Source organism: Salvelinus fontinalis, chromosome 1 (assembly GCF_029448725.1).
Source record: "Salvelinus fontinalis isolate EN_2023a chromosome 1, ASM2944872v1, whole genome shotgun sequence".
Lineage (NCBI taxonomy): Eukaryota > Metazoa > Chordata > Actinopteri > Salmoniformes > Salmonidae > Salvelinus > Salvelinus fontinalis.
This window is the reverse complement of record NC_074665.1, coordinates 60921450-60939341: the sequence shown is the minus strand read 5'-3', so window position 1 is coordinate 60939341 and position 17892 is coordinate 60921450. Positions and strand designations below refer to the sequence as shown.

The 17892-nt window shown below is 42.7% G+C and overlaps 1 protein-coding gene across 1 annotated transcript in view; it reads left to right on the top strand.

Moving 5' to 3' along the window:
• The first annotated feature begins 603 nt into the window (after positions 1–603).
• Positions 604–17892, top strand: part of LOC129859129 (1-phosphatidylinositol 4,5-bisphosphate phosphodiesterase epsilon-1-like) — a 39823-nt gene continuing 22534 nt past the window's right edge. The window contains exons 1-5 of the mRNA XM_055928520.1: positions 604–2028; positions 12752–13046; positions 13371–13690; positions 17044–17189; positions 17277–17532. Of these exons, the coding sequence (XP_055784495.1) occupies positions 838–2028; positions 12752–13046; positions 13371–13690; positions 17044–17189; positions 17277–17532 (2208 nt within the window). The 5' untranslated portion in view covers positions 604–837. The remainder of the gene's footprint in view (positions 2029–12751; positions 13047–13370; positions 13691–17043; positions 17190–17276; positions 17533–17892) is intronic.

Sequence of the window (17892 nt, the reverse complement as noted above, 5' to 3'; positions counted from 1 at the left end):
TTAGGAGCTTTATTGCATGTAGGTCACTGCACAGAGCTCTGTTACAGTTACCTCATAATCCGATCTTAATGTTTTCTCACATTGTTTGGCCATGAGCAGGGAAAGTGTTTGGCCATAGGCAGGGAAAGTGTTTGGCCATAGGCAGGGAAAGTGTTTGGCCATAGGCAGGGAAAGTGTTTGGCCATAGGCAGGGAGAGTGTTTGGCCATAGGCAGGGAAAGTGTTTGGCCATAGGCAGGGAGAGTGTTTGGCCATAGGCAGGGAAAGTGTTTGGCCATAGGCAGGGAAAGTGTTTGGCCATAGGCAGGGAAAGTGTTTGGCCATAGGCAGGGAAAGTGAGGGGAAGACTGATTGTATGGTTCATCTGCCTTCAATCATCACATCATAGTCACTTCCCTTTCACAGGTTATGGTGCATTGTCCAGTATCCAGTGACAACTTGGCACTGCAACTTCAAACCTCTCACTACAGCTAATAATACTTATCTTGTTGTGATTTTGTTTGTATTCCGAGTTCAATAGATATCATTAGGACACAATCTAATTTGTTGGCTTGGGACAGTCTTCAGCACAAAACAGTTTTTGTGTGTTCTATTTTTCAGCTAACTTGGGTTCTCCTGCTGTCCCCTGCAGATTGACGAGGGATGTGTCTGCCTGGCCGGCACGGTAGCAAAGTCAATCTCTGAGTGTGCACAGGGGGACGCATCTCCCAGACAACATGCAGCGTTGACTCTCCTGGTGTTCACAGCTGTTGTGGACTCCACCTGCACCCACCTCTCGCTCTGACGTCTCTGAATACCAACAAGGAGGAAGACACAGAAAGGCAGGCGGGCCGGCATTATGTTGGAGGAATTCTCTACCAGCAACACAGACGGGACAGAAACGCGTGCCGAGAAGATAGATCATGGGATTGTAAGGCACAGGAGCCCACATGGGACCCAACGGAGAGTTAAAGTCCAACTACACTCTGATGACACAGATGCATCGCCACCGCCATTCCAACCGGATAAACACTCCAGCAATGGCTGCCGTTCTGTGGAGTCTCTGGATGCTGGATCGAGACAAAGAGTGTGTGTGACTGTGCCTGCCAGTAAACCTTCAGGCTGCTGCTGTGGCATAAGCCGCAGGAAGGGCCTTGGGCCTTGTGTACTGAGCTGCAGCCAAAGTAAACCGATCACAGACGTCTGCAATGACTCTGACAGTAACACTCCAGTCCAGAGAGCAGGGATCTCACCTCAGACGTACACAGCGGATAAAACAGGATATGTTACACAGAGCAATGTGGGTACCGTAATACATCATGGTGCAGATGTACGTAGGAGTGTCAAGGAGTTGGAGTCGCAGGAGTTGTCTCCTCTGTGTAATGCAAGGACACTCCCAGGTAGGGGCAAGAACTGGTTTCAGGGCTTGCTCTACTCTGATACCTCCTTAGGTGATAGAGGCATGGAGGCTGTAGAGGGCAAATTATCAGGCTCAGCATCCTCAGTCCCATCTTCCCCCATAAGAGTCGCTACGGGCAGCTTCGCCTTCTGTCTCGGAGAGGAGATGACGTCATCAACAGTCGCTGACACCAGCTGTGCCCACGAACTCAGAGATGGGCACATCAGCCCAAGGGGCAAGGCCAAAACGCAAAGATGCTCTACACTGGCACTCCTTCCCACCAGCCCTCCCAAAAGCTCCACAGCTTTGAAGATGGCCTCAGACAATAGGTTAGGATTTGACTGCGAGACTGAGGATAGCTTGGTATATAATAAGAGGGAGCGTTCGACGGTCCTGGTCCGTAGGTTCTTGAGGGATAACCAGAGGGTGAAGAAGTCTGTGTGTACAGGGACTAGGGCAATCATCAGGACATTACCCTCGTGGAGGATCAGTGAGGAAGCGTGGGACGCTGTCTGCAGAAGGGACCGTTTGTCTGGGCCTAGTGAATACAGTCGCTTGAGTGGATACAGTGGGCACAGTTCAACCTCTCAGAGTCTACATCTGCAAGCATGTAAACCTCACCTTGGAAAAAAAGGAGACATGTTTTTTGAGGTAAGAACATACACACAGTTAGCTTTCATGGTTCCATTGAGCAAAACTGTGTCACTTTTAGTTTAAAATCTACTTTGGAAAAGCCCTAGACTGCACTGGACACACTCACACTCATACACACACACACTCATACACACACACACACACGGCGGGGCACAAAAAGAAAAAATGTGTGTGAAATCCCCTGCTACAGTATGTAATAGTTACTACACACAGTGCAGTGTGAGACAAAACTCACGGAGCTGCAGGGGAAATGGGGGTTGGGGTAGCCGGGTAGGAGAGCAAAGGGGAGGGGTGGTTAAAAGTTAAGTAGAACACTAGAGGCCTGTATTATAGAGGGTGAGTCTCAAATAGCACCTTATTCCCTAAAGTGCATTACTTTTCAACAAAGCCTTGTGGTCAAAGGTAGTGCACTATACAGGGAATAGGATGCCATTTGAGATGTAGAAAGAGGGTCTGGGATTGCTTCTCTGCTCCAGTGGGTACACACCCAATGGAAAAGTTAGGCTACACCATTACATCACAATCACTTGGCAGATGGTTACAGTCTTAACCATGAGAAACAAATAAAGTCCGTGGAAAACAAAGCACACACACTCCAGAGTTTGTTTTTAAGGTGTTGCCGAGTCAAAAACAACAAGCTTCAGGGGAAATGAAAGGAATAACTTACATACTTAGCCTACTTATTAGTCCATAATTTGCTAATGGTTTGGCTGATAGAGCCAGAGCAGGTCAAAATATTCATAACCTGTATGGAAAGAAGAACCTCTGAGATAAGGATGATTAGAGAAAACTGGTGATGGTGATGTTTGTGTTGACTTCGAATAAATATATTTTACCATAATGGAAATAAGCCTTCGGGCTATATTTTGTTTTTACCCTCAATAATTTTGTGTGTATGTAAAGTTAATAAAACAGGATGTGTGTACAGTGGTCCCACACAATAAATAGTTTATGAGTACATTCATAAAGAGGGGGATGAGTGGCATAAACTCAGAGGGGTTATGGTGCTTTAAAGTGTCAATCTGGGATAGAAACCAACTGCAGACCTCATTCAGTACTAATTCTGCAGTGGCAATAGACTCTACCCTGCCGGTAACAATACAGTGGATTAGACTGCCACCTAGTGGTAAACTACATATTGGTACTGCCCACTTGAATCCTTGGAACAGAGAAGTGTCCAATCTGGAAAACACTGCCGTTCGCTCCAGTCAAAGCAATAACACTCCTGATTCAACTTGTCAATAAATAACAGTCTGCCTTCAATAGTCTGCCTTTATTAGTTGAATTTGGGCAATAACATTTAAATCTAATTCCGGTAAACTAATTGCACTTCTTTGAAAATACATTATATGGCTGATTTAAATGGGTTCTTCTTTTTTATTACAATGAACCTGCAACAAAGATAGCTCAGATGTGTGAGTGCCTTTTGAATTTTGATTTAACTGGCAGCCATAGAAATTGAATTAACTCCAACTCTTGTTGTACAAGAGGTATTTGTACCAGAGGAGGCTGGTGGGAGGAGCTATAGGAGGACAAGCTCATTATAATGGCCGGAATGGAATCAATGGAACGGAGTCAAGCGTGTGGTTTCCATATGTTTGATGTGTTTAGTATGGTTCCAATCATTCCATTCCAGCCATTACAATGACCCTGCCTACCTATAGTTCCTCCCACCAGCCTCCACTGATTTGTGCAGAACCACCATGGTCTCAGCAGAAATAAGACTTTAAGATCCTGGTTAAGTCGTTTCTGTACAAAATAATGCCAGAATCTATGTCAGTAATCAGGTGATCAAGGTTAAAATAGGTCATTTTAGGGTTGGCTGAACTCATAGAAAACACAACACTTGTTACATACAACTTTTAACTGTGGGTCAGGGTTAAGGACAATTCAGAGAATTATTAGGGGAAATTCTGTGAAAGAAAACATTGCCATTGAAAATAACAGCTAGGCAATTGAATAAACAATTGTGATTGGTAACTGTGTGTGCATGTGTGCATGTCCTCTGTGTGTCTTGAGTGCACTCACTGCCGACCAATGCGTTAAAATAAGGCTTTGTTTATATAGTAAAGAGATTTTCACCCATCACCCAAACTGCAGCCTTTCGTAAGATGTCTGTGTGGCAAAAAACATTGCTATCTTGGTTTTGAAATACATTGGGATCAAATGTATTTACAATATCATATGAAAGATGCAGGCATATGTCTATGAGCTGCAGACCTGGGATAACTATAGTTGTAACCAGGGGCGCAACTTTGGTTTTAGAAGTGGGGAGGACATAATCTTTTTATTTCTATATATATATTTTTTTAATCCTGTAGGATAAACACCCCAACCAGTCTACCCGACTTCTCAGAGACGTCCGCATGGTCCTAAAGCACCCCGATGCCTCGTTTTGTATCACATTCCAATGATAAAACTGGGGGGGGACAAAAATGCAATTTCAAAATGTGGGGGGGGACATGTTGTTATTGTTATCATTCTCAGTATCACTTAACATTAGACTGTTCTTGTGCCTGTGTAATAAAACTGTAATTACTTTTGGAGCAACCTTTTATTAGCATGTTGTTACATAATGCTTTGGTAATTGCATTTTATTGCATACAAATGAGCTGAAAGTTTTTGTAACTACTGTACACAAGAGGAAGTGACTGTGCTTTATTCCACTTATGTAATAATTTCATTATTTATGCAATTATAAAGCAATTTCCAAAGTCCTATGAAGCAACAATGCTGCTATTGTAATAATTACAAAATTACTACGCATGTATAAAAACTTGATGTTAAGTGTTACTGTATTACCTTATGTCTCACTATATGTGAAAATATATTTGTTAGTAATTTTGATGCTACAGAAGGGGTCTGCTATAATGTTGAGGGGCTTCCATGTCCCTTATGTATTTCATTCTAGAAAATAGGCTATATTAAGATTAATATCTAAGAGCCCTCCAAACCATGTGCTTATGCTTATGCTTATGATCATATATTTAAACTAATCAAACTAAGTGCTGTAATTTTTGGTTCTTCATCATTTTTATTTTTGTTTTCAAACAACTTGCATATATTCAAATACCTTCAAATATTATTTGGTTTTCTGAGAGGTATTCAACATTTTCTGAGAGCTTTATTTGAATATCAAAGAAAATAGTTGCCTTTTAGTTGAAACTCTATATAAACTATATTTGACTACCTTGAGTATTTGAAAAGTTTGTATTTTCAAATAAACAAAAAAAGACAACTATTTTCTTCCTAGATCTGATGAGCTGTGATAATTTATCCCTGTATATTTTAGTTGAAGCCCAAGGCATCTTGTATCAACTCCTGTCATCAGGGAGTTCTGACACCAAATCATTGCAAGAAAAAAAAAAAAATGTATTGACCTGGCTGTTTTTAATGCAGAACTGAGAACTGTAATTAGTCTATGCTTCATATTTCATATCTATCTGCAACACTTACCATCTTGCCATAATGAGAGAGAGAGAGAGAGAGAGAGAGAGAGAACTATTGAATGAACCCACAGTAGAGTCATTGGTGAATTACATCACAGTGGCTAATACTGGCTATGTAGTCACTATAGTGGTTTACAGTAGGAGATGAGAGACAGTGATGTGTGTTTTATATATAAAGGTAATGTTATTTTCCAATACCTCTTACTAATGTCCAGTCTCCCTAACCATATAAGGGGAGCTGTCCCAAAACTCTCTCTCTCTCTCCCTCTCTCAGGTTTCAGACATGCTCTCTCTCTTCTGTCTCAAACATATCTCCCTCCTTTCTTCCTCTCTCTTCCACTACAAACTGGAACATACAGACATAACACGACTATTCTGGATTTACTGACTTTGACCAATTTTGGATGCTGTATCACATTAGGCATGATCTTCTAATGTAAGTCAGAATATATTTTCTCTTTCTTTCAGATGGTTAATTCAAAGAAAGCACTAGTACTTTACTAACATTTCTACCAAACCATGCATACTATAATCTTTGCTATTCATATCAGTGGGGATCGCTCGAATTAGAGTATGATTGTCTTTCTGATGGCAAATGTGGGTCCAATTTGTCGGTCTTCAGACGGCTGGAACGTAATCCGAGAACCTTGATACTGATCAACTGTTTTGTAAAACCCTACCAAGCATAGTGTTGCTTATGGCAGTTGCTCAGGACAGTGTTGCAAGGGCTCCATACATGTTCTTCTCAACTATCATTTCACATGGTTTCATTAGAAAACATACAGTACATGCATCCTTGTGACAAGAGCTGCACTATTATAGTCTATTGAAGGCTCTATGGATGGCTGAAGTTTCAAGTTGTATTAGTTGTATGTACAGGATACACATGGTATACACTGTCCAATGAAATACTCACTTGCAGGTTCCTTCTCCACAATGCAACTACAATAAGAAATAATAAAAGATAAGAATATGAACATAAAGTTAATGTCTCAGTAGAATAGAATAAACATTTTAGTATAAGCATAATACAGGAAGGCACAATTTATAGTCCAATATTTACATGTGTTTTGGGGAAGGGGTGTGTGTGTGTGTGTGTGTGTGTGTGTGTGTGTGTGTGTGTGTGTGTGTGTGTGTGTGTGTGTGTGTGTGTGTGTGTGTGTGTGTGTGTGTGTGTGTGTGTGTGTGTGTGTGTGTGTGTGTGTGTGTGTGTGCGTGTGTGAGTGCATGTGTGCTGAGGTGCAGAGAGTCAGAGTAGGTGGTCAGTCCAGTTCAAGTGTTCAGCAGTCTGATGGCTTGTAGATAGAAACATTCTCTGAGCCTGTTGGTATCAGACCTAATGCTCTGATACCGTCTGCCCAACGGCAAGGTAGTGAATCAAATCAAAATCAAATTGTATTAGTCACATGTGTCGAATACAACAGGTGTATTACAGTGAAATGCTTACTTACGAGCCCCTAACCAACAATGCAGTTTAAAAAAATATGGATAAGAATAAGAAATAAAAGTAACAAGTAATTAAAGAGCAGCAGTAAAATAACAGTAGCGAGACTGTATACAGGGGGGTACCGGTACAGAGTCAATGTCCGGGGGCACCGGTTGGTTGAGGTAATATGTACATATTATAAAAGTGATAAGATATTAAAGTGATAACAACAGAGAGTAGCAGCACTGTATTAGAGGAGAAGAGGGGGGGGGGGGGGGGGGGGGCATTGCAAATAGTCTGAGTAGCCATTTGATTAGGTGTTCGGGAGTCTTATTGCTTGGGGGTAGAAGCTGTTTAGAAGCCTCTTGGACCTAGACTTGGCGCTTCGGTACCATTTGTCATGCGGTAGCAGAGAGAACAGTCTATGACTAGCGTGGCTGGAGTCTTTGAACAGCTCATGGCTGGGGTGTGTGGTGTCCTTGAGGATGCTGCAGGCCTTCCTCAGGCACAGTTTTGAGTAAATGTCCTGGATGGGTTGGGGCCTTGCGGTTATGGACGGAGTAATTCCCACACCAGGCCGTGATGCAACCGGTCAGGACGCTCTCGATGGTGGAGCGGTAGTATTTGGAGAGGACCCAGGGTGGCATGCAGTACTTCTTCAGCTGCCTTAGGAAGTAAAGATGATGTTGTGCCCTCTTGATAAGAGTGATGGTGTTGTTGGTCCATATCAAGTCATCGGTGATGTGGAAGCTAAGGAACTTAAAACTGCTCTCTCTACTGCAGTCCCATTGATGTGGATCAGGGCATGTTCCCTGCTGCTTCCTGAAGTCAACAATCAACTCCTTTGTTTTGCTGACATTAAGGGAGAGGTTGTTGTCCTGGCACCACAATGCCAGTTCACATACCTCCTCCCTATAGGCTGACTTGGCATTGTTTTCTTATCAGGCCTACAACCATGGTGTTGTCAGCAAACTTGATGATGGGGTTAGTGTCATGCAAAGCCACTTAGCAAAGGGACACCCCTGGGGGCCCCCTGTGTTAAGAGTCAGTGTGGAGGAGGTGTTGTTGCTGGTCCTGACAGCCCATGGTCTGCCTGTCAGGAAGTCCAGGATCCAGTTGCAGAGGGTGGTGTCCAGACCCAGGGCTCTGAACTTGTTGTTGAGCTTGGAGGGAACAGCGGTGTTGAATGCTGAACTGTAGTCAATAAACAGCATTCTCACATAAATGTTCCTCTTGTCCAGGTGCATTAAGGCTGTGTGAATAATGATGGAAATGGCATCATCCATGGAGTGGTAGGCAAATTTGAGTGGGTCCAGTGTGCCTGGCATGCTGGCCTTGATGTGGGCCATGACCAGCATCTTGAAGCACTTCATTATGACCGGGGTGAGTGCAACGGGGCGATAGTCATTTGGGCATGTCCCCTTGTCTTTCTTGGGGACTGGGATGATGGTGGTCTCCAGGAAGCATTTATCAAAGGTAGTAGGGTGTTCTCTCTCACCCCTCTAGACTAAACATACAGTATGTGTTCTGCTTAATTTAAACAGACAGAAATGTATAAACTGACTACATGAGTTCAACTTTTAATATGTGAAAGGTATTTGACTGACACTTAACATTAATGTAACATTTCTAAAGGGGTTGTAAAGAGTTTATCAGTAGTTTAAAGACAGATGGTAATAAACAGTTATTACAATTTGAGAGAGAATGTTATTGGTTTAGACCTACAAATCGTTGTACAAGTACTAGCAACAAGCTGAATGGACAGTAGTTCTACAACTCACTTTCTTCTTTCAAATATTGAAACTTTACTAAAGTGACAAAACCAAATAGAAGAACACTGTGCATCTCAATAACCAAGGCTTTCTTCCCCTGCTCTGAAATGGACAGGTATATGCAAATACAAAGGCTTCTTCTAACATACAGCTCTCACCTTCCTCGTGATCAGTACATAATGAAGTGAATGAGGAGAGGACACCACTATAGACAATTGTGATGCACCCTATGATCATGTTGAAATCGACCAAAATCCTGAGCTTTGAGTGAGAAAGACGAGATACAACCATTTGACAAATGAGGTCCATTGACGGCCATTCTCCCAACGTCTGTGGAGGCCTCTGGTCCAGCCCAGCTCATGCTGGGTCGCATTCATTATGGCAAAATGTTTTTCGGAAAAAAAATTCTTACGGATAACAAAAATAAGCTGTTCTTATTGGACAAATCCAGGGAGCTGATAAACAACCAGAAATAACAATTGATTTTCTGGTTCAAAGCTAAACTTAGATATGTGTTTTTGGTTGTCAAGTCTATTAGACCATGGCCATTTCAAGCTCATCTTTCTAAAAAAAATTAAAGGTTATTTCAGAATATTTATGCAAATGTATTGGCTAAGTTATTGATCCCACTTTGTAGTATACCCCTCAGGTATAGTCCCTCCCTGTTTAAGTCCGTTTTCTTACGTTTGGTGCCTAATGAACATGACCCAGAGTTTGATAAAGCATGTGGCCGTGGAGCCTGTGGAGCCTGTGGAGCTGTGCAGGTATCAGACTGTCTAAACATGGCTGATTGATCCTTGATAAGGATGGAGGCCGGGCCAGGCCAGCCCGGGCAAGGGGACGTACACGTCCTGGAAAACAAAATATTTAGTCAGTCCTGACGCTCTCCAGACCTGAGATGCATGCCATAGAGAGTGCTGGAGGAAAGAGTAAGCCACTTGAGCATTCAGATGATACAGTCGGTATGCTAAACTAAATGATGCAAAGCCTGGTCTCAGATCTGTTTGTGCTGTCTTGCCAACTCCTATGGTTGTTGGTCATTGGCAAGACAGCACAGACACAACTGGGAGTCTGGGACGAGGCTAGCAAAAATATGCTAACTTTGTCAAAGGTAGACTGGAAATAGGACATCATCATACAGTGTTTCCCCTACGTTCATTGCCCACCGTTGCTAAATTGTTGCCACCACTGCAAAAAAATATGTAATTTTTTTAATATATATATTGCTGTCGATACGCGCTTTTAAATTAATAGTCGTTTGCTCAAAGACTGGAAGCCTATTGGAAGAACTAGCATGTCATTGCGCTAATGCTAGTAGCAATGCACCCCACCCTTGTCACCACTGCTGAAAGAAATCCTAGGGGAAACACTGTTATCATACAATATGATTGGGGCAACCGTCGGGTTACAGAAATCAACAACAGCACAATTCAAATCTGTCAATACTGATGCTATTGACTTTTACCAATGTAGCCATGTCTCAAGGCTTTTATGTCTAACAACCTGTTGTGTATGATATCTGCACATAGATATAGAAGTATGGAGTATGGAAGACATTCTATAAGAATTAACATGTGTGTGTGTGTGTGTGTGTGTGTGTGTGTGTGTGTGTGTGTGCGCGCGCGCGCGCGTGCGCGTGCGCGTGTCTGGTGCATGCATGCGTCTGTTCATTAGTGCATTCATTCATGTGTTGGAGAGAATAACATAATTTATGACTATGAGTTCCATACCCTTTAAAGGAACCGAAGGAGGATAAAGTGCTGTGAGGATGATGTGAATATAATTTCTGAATATTCGACTCCAGGGAGTAAATATTTGGTTTAGCTAAAGCACAATGTCTGTTAGGCTCTGCCAGCTGGATCCGCTTCCTGACTTCTCTCTCTCCTCTCTCCTCATACTGACTAACAGCCAAATAGGACTGGAGAGGGGTGGTGGTGGGGTGCGGGCTGGATGTCCTGGGTCCTACGGAGGGTTGGTGGAGGTTTGGGGCTAGATGTCCTCAGGAGGGGTGGTGATGGTGGTGGTAGGGGGTTGCTCCCTGTCTCCTCTCGCTCTCCCAACACTGGGTAAAATACACAGTCGGGGAGGGACTATGGTGGTGGGCGCCCTCCAAGGGTGCTGCTCCTGACCTTCCCTCTCATCTTTCCACATACTGGCTAACAACCATCTCCCCAGGTTCAGAGGGTTTAGATAAGCAAAAAGGTGTGGGTCCGCACTCAAAAAGATGTCTCATAAAGCTTACTTAATTTTTGAATGTTTGTATTATTTTTACAGGATCAGAGGGTTTACCTACAGCCAGTGGTGTAAAGTACTTAAGTAAAAATACTTTAAAGTACTACTAAATCTGTACTTTACTTTACTATTTATATTTTTGACAACCTTTTTTTCACTACATTCCTAAAGAAATAATGTACTTTTTACTCCATAAATTTTCCCTGACACCCAAAAGTACTTGTTACATTTTGAATGCTTAGCAGGACTGGAAAATGGTCCAATTTGAACACTTATCAAGAGAACATCCCTGGTCATCCATACTGCCTCTGATATGGCAGACTCACTAAATACAAATGCTTCTTTAGTAAATTATGTCTGAGTGTTGGAGTGTGCCCCTAGCTATCCGTAAATAAATAATAAATACAGATATTGTGCCGTCTGGTTGGCTTAATGTAAGAAATTTGAAATTATTAATACTTTTACTTTTGATACATAAGCATAATTTTAAAAAATTATAATTTAAGACTTTTACTAAAATAGTATTCACGTTTACTTGAGTCATTTTCTATTAAGGTATCTTTACTTTTACTGAAGTATGACAATTGGGTACTATTTCCACCATCTGCCTACAGCTAACATGCAACAATGCTACAATGTGAGAATTGAAATACTTACATGTCAGATACACAGATCAGAAACGAAAGCAATACATTTCTACTACTGTCTCTCCATGTGGTCTGACCAAAATTCCTGTTGCTTGATTAGGTTGGTTCACATCCATCAGGTTTTCCCATGTAGCTAAAGAGCTTAGTACTGTAGGTCCAAGAGCCAGGGACAAGGCAGAGAGCAGGGTGGGGGTTTAAAGGTGTTTGTGACACAATTGTTATGGGGCTTTTGGTGCACTGTCTTTAGATGTGTCACCTAGCAACAGAAGAGCCTCTTCCTCATAATGGCACTACTTTGTTGACTGAGAATCATTGTTAATATCACAACCCTCATTTTCACAATATTTTAATACTCAAACAAATGCATTAGACAAACAACAATGTATTGATATTAGACTAACTGCCAAGTTGCATTTCAGAATCAGACAGACACTTCATATAGATTTTTGTCAGGCTAAAATAAAATACAAATCATTTAATATGTACATGCAGGAAGGGGTAAAGTGACTATGCATAGATAATAAACAGCAAGTAGCAGCAGAGTAAAAAAAGGGGGGTCCAATGCAAATAGTCTGGGTAGCCATTTTATTAACTGTTCAGCAGTTTTGTGGTTTGGGGTTAGAAGCTGTTAAGTAGCCTTTTGGACCTAGATTTGGCCCTCAGGTATGGCTTGCAGTGCAGTAGCAGAGAGAACAGTCTATGACTGGGGTGGCTGGCAACTTTGACCATTTTTAGGGCCTTCCTCTGACACCGCCTGGTATAGAGGTCCAGGATTGAAGGAAGCTTGGCTCCAGGGATGAACTGGGCCGTACGCACTACCCTCTGTAGCGCCTTGGGGTCGGATGCTGAGCAGTTGCCATACCAGGCGATGATGCAGCCAGTCAGGATGCTCTCGATGGTGCAGCTGTAGAACTTTTTGAGGATCTGAGGACCCATTCCACATTTTTTCAGTCTCCTGAGGGGGAATTGGCCCACACACAGTGTTATAATAGCACATTTTATGAGAAAGGCTACTGTATGTCTTTTATGGGTGTGATTAGGTGATGACATCCCTGGGTTGTGTTCAGTAGGGAGAAAAGTTTTTAACATTTAGGGACTACTATCTGAACTTGTCCAATGACAACGAAGATAATTGTTTTCCGTAGCAAAACGTTTTGCCTTGCTGAACACGACTATCTTCCTCTGTCTTCCCAGGCATGCCATGCTCTGAGTGCTGAAGTAAGGGTGGCCAGATCCGGAGAGCTACTCCTTTCTTCCAGGAAGCTGCTGACGTCTGCCGAGAGGAGGGATCTGTGTCGTAGGAGGGCCACATTGCCATGGCCAGGAGGAGGAGGGGCGTCTAGCTACCGAGCAACCCTACAGAGGACTGACGTTTCTACCTACATTTCAGGGACCCTCCTGGAAGTGGTTCTGTCCATCGGCAACAGGGGAGACAACGACTCTCCTCCCTGTATCACCACAAGTCCCTTGGGCTGGGCTGTCCTGAAAGGTCCCATAACCAATATGAATCTTATGAAATTCAAGTTGATTAAGCATTGAATCAAGTCAGCTTACATAATAAATTAAATGACATGTATATTAATCAAATGTGGTTAAAATACTACCTGACTTATCAGAGAGAAGGATAGAGCTATAGCCATTTTACATACACTTATCTGATCCATTCAGTTCTACAGGAAGTGTCTATGAGTAGGGGCTAGGGGACACATTGGAATTCAGAAACAATCTACAGTATGTTCCTCCTGTCTTAACTCCCTCTTGACTCACCCTCCCCTCCCTCCTTCTCCCTCCCTATTTCCTCCCTCCCCCTCAGAGCGCCAGCTGCACTCCCCCATGGCGGGGTCCAGCGTGGTGCCGGCAGCTCCGCTGACGGAGGTCAACAAGGAGCTGTCTGACCTCTGTCCCCTGGTCAGTTTCCCGGAGGAGATGGCCTACGTCCTCATGGAGCAGGAGCTGCATCTATACAGCCGGATCTTACCCCTGGACTACCTCTGTTTCCTCACCCTCGACCTGGGGGGCCCTGATCAGCCACAGCCCCAGGGGCAGGCGCACCAACCTGTACAACCCCATCTTATGGCTGGCTGCAGACGGCCCCACAATGCTGTAGAGGACCTGGTCACAAGATTCAATGAGGTGAGAGAGACATAACTCAGCAATACGGTGCATTAAAACTTAAAGCAGATTTACCTAGCTTGGTGGAGACCCTACTGTAGGAACCTCAAGAGTTAACCAATCCTGTGAATGGGTTAGGTAACTCAGGTGTCTATACTCCATCAGCAAAGTTAGATAAGACGGAAGTTTATGAAGAAGGGCAACAAAAAGCTAGTAATGTAGAAATCTATGGTCTTTAGCGAAGTCCAGCCGACCTTCTGATACAGGATGCAGTGATGAGTATCAAAACTGTCACCTGTAACAAAATGAAGGCCATTATGGTAGATTGCATACAAAGGTTTAAGAGTAGTAGCAGCTCCACATTGATAAATGATATAACTATAATCAAGAACAGATAAAAAGGTTGACTGAATAATCTGCTTCGCACTGCTTAGAGAAAGGCACGATTTGTTTCTGTAGAAAATGCCTACTTTCAATCTAAGCTTCTTAACCAGCTCATTTATATGTTTTTTAAACAGCAAATCCATATCAATCCATATACCTAATTATTTATATACGGGAACACGTTTGATTGGAGAACTTAGAGAATCTAATGAGTGAACATGTAGTTCATCTGAAACATTCTTACAAGAGTGTAAAAATAACATGTATTTCATTTTGCCTGAATTAAGCACAAGTTTTAAATCAACAAGGGATTTCTGCATTGCTATTCAATCTGACTGTAGTTTTGACACTGACAGATCAACAGTCGGGGCAATAACATACATAATAATATAATCCGTAAATAGATTGAGTTTACTTTTTTACAGATTGACAATTGTATTTTATATAAGTAGTGAAGAGAACAGGTCCCAAAATTGACCCATGTGGCATGACCCCTGTGGTAATTCAAGAAATTCAGACTTAACCCTATCAATCACGATGGCCTGAGTTCTGTCACTAAGATAATCGTGAAACCATGAACAGGCTGTCACGTGGGTATGAAGGATCAGGAGACAGGCGCAGGAATGCGTAATATTCTTTTTTATTAAGCTCCAAATTACGGCGTGTCGTGTAAAGGCATGGGGACGAAGACCAAACAGACACGTAACAAAAACACAGGGTTGGCATCACGCAGTTTCTGCAAATTGGACGGTGGTACATCCCTACCAGCCTGTACCGTTTACAGCAGGCATGATGGGTCCATGGACTCATGCTGCTTACGTCAAATCCTGACTCTGCCATCAGCATCACTCAACAGGATCCGGGATTTGTCGGACCAGGCAATGTTTTTCCACTCCTTAATTGTCCAGTGTTGGCCCACTGGAGCCGCATCTTCTTGTTTTTAGCTGACAGGAGTGGAACTTGGTGTGGTCATCTGCTGCAATAGCCCATCCGTGACAATGATCGACACTAATTGGACCTAATAGCCTAGTATATAGATAGTCTATATGTATTTCAAGTTTTGCAATATCATAGGCAGTGCTGTTTATAATACCGGTATACAGTTGAAATTAGTAGCTGATATTTTACATTGAAGTAGGCTTTTACATAGGTACATTTTACATTGAAGTAAGTCAGAAGTTTACATACACCTTAGCCAAATACGTTTAAACTCAGTTTTTCACAATTCCTGCCATTTAATCCTAGTAATAATTCCCTGTCTTAGGTCAGTTAGGATCACCTCCTTATTTTAAGAATGTGAAATGTCAGAATAATAGTAGAGAGAATGATTTATTTCAGCTTTTATTTCTTTCATCACATTCCCAGTGGGTCAGAAGTTTACATGCACTCAATTAGTATTTGGTAGCATTGCCTAAAAATTGTTTAACTTGGGTCAAACATTTCGGGTAGCCTTCCACAAGCTTCCCACAATAAGTTGGGTGAATTTTGGCCCATTCCTCCTGACAGAGCTGGTGTAACTGAGTCAGGTTTGTAGGCCTCCGTGCTCACACATGCGTTTTCAGTTCTGCCCACACATTTTCTATTGGATTGAGGTCAGGGCTTTGTGATGGCCACTCCAATACCTTGACTTTGTTGTCCTTAAGCCATTTTGCCACAATGCTTGGGGTCATTGTCCATTTGGAAGACCCATTTGCGACCAAGCTTTAACTTCCTGACTGATGTCTTGAGATGTTGCTTCAATATATCCACATCATTTCCCTGCCTCATGATGCCATCTATTTTGTGAAATGCACCAGTCCTCCTGCAACAAAGCACCCCCACAACATGATGCTGCCACACCCGTGCTTCACGGTTGGGATGGTGTTCTTCGGCTTGCAAGCCTCCCCCTTTTTCCTCCAAACATAACGATGGTCATTATGGCCAAACAGTTCTATTTTTGGACATTCCTCCAAAAAGTACGATCTTTGTCCCCATCTGCAGTTGCAAACCGTAGTCTGTCTTTTTATGGTGGTTTTGGAGCAGTGGCTTCTTCCTTGCTGTATGGCCTTTCAGGTTATGTCGATATAGGACTCACTTTACTGTGGATATAGATACTTTTGTACCTGTTTCCTCCAGCAACTTCACAAGGTCCTTTACTGTTGTTCTGGGATTGATTTGCACTTTTCGCACCAAAGTACGTTCATCTCTAGTAGACAGAACGCGTCTCCTTCCTGAGCGGTATGACGGTTGCATGGTCCCATGGTGTTTATACTTGCATACTATTGTTTGTACAGTTGAACGTGGTACCTTCAGGCGTTTGGAAATTGCTCCCAAGGATGAACCAGACTTGTGGAGGTCTACAATTTTTTTTCTTAGGTCTTGGCTGATTTATTTTGATTTTCCCATGATGTCAAGCAAAGAGGCACTGCGTTTGAAGGTAGGCCTTGAAATACATCCACAGGTACACCTCCAATTGACTCAAATGTTGTCAATTAGCCTATCAGAAGCTTTTAAAGCCATGACATAATTTTCTGGAATTTTCCAAGCTGTTTAAAGGCACAGTCAATTTAATGTATGTAAACTTATGATCTACTGGAATTGTGATACAGTGAATTATAAGTTAAATAATCTGTCTGTAAACAATTGTTGGAAAATTTACTTGTGTCATGCACAAAGTAGATGTCCTAACCGACTTGCCAAAACTATAGTTTGTTAACAAGAAATTTGTGTAGTGGTTGAAAAACAAGTTTTAATGACTCCAATCTAAGTGTATGTAAACTTCCGACTTCAACTGTATGTATAGTATGTGCACAGACTTTTCAGAAATGGCGCATACAGAAATTGAGTGTGAAATTTATGCAACGGTTTTAAATGAGGCCCCTGAAGACTTGTGTTGGCTTCCAGAGCTAATGCCTTGGCTTTAGCTCAATAGGCTAACACAGTCCTGTTACACAAAGGTAACCCAGGATTCACACCCAGTTTGTTACACTTACAGTTACTGTATTTTCCAGGTGAGCTCCTGGGTGACGTGGATGATTATGACAGCCGGTTCTATGGAGGAGAAGAGAGAGGTGTTCTCATGTCTGGTCCATGTGGCCAGGTGCTGTTGGAACATGGGAAACTATAACACCGTCATGGAGTTCCTGGCTGGACTCAGGTAGAAACAAGGATAGAACCAATTATTCAAGGGAACACTCTACATCTCTCTATTCACACTCAGCATCTCCCCCATCCTACCCTTCAGGTCTCGCAAGGTGCTTAAGATGTGGCAGTTCATGGACCAGTCGAACATCGAGACCATGCGTGCTCTGAAGGATGCCATGGCGCACCACGAGACGTCTGCAGAGTACAGGAAGGTGGTCTCGCGTGCCCTCCACATCCCGGGCTGCAGGGTAGTGCCCTTCTGTGGGGTCTTTCTGAGAGAGCTAGGGGAGGCCCTGGATGGAGCAGCTAGCCTGATCAGCCTCAGACCACGCCTCAGCTCACAGGACTCTGTGGAGGTGAGGAATGATACATTTTTTGCCTGGTCCCAGATCTGTTTGGGGGTTATGACAATGGCCATAGGAGTTGTCAAGACAGTAAAAACATATCTAGGATCAAGTTAGAGCATTGACATCACTGCACCTGTTTTCACCTGTTGTTTCCCATACTTCCTTCTGTGATATTCCTTACAAGACATTTCAATAACAAGTTTAACGTTTCAAATTGTATTGTCACGTGCCCAAGTATAGTGAAATGTCTTTCTTGCAAACTCTTCCCCAACAATGGGGAATCAATCAATATTTTTAGTACTATCAAAAAAAGTAAAGTAGAACAAAAACACAAGAAATAGAATTAAGAAGAGCATGAGAAAGTAAGAA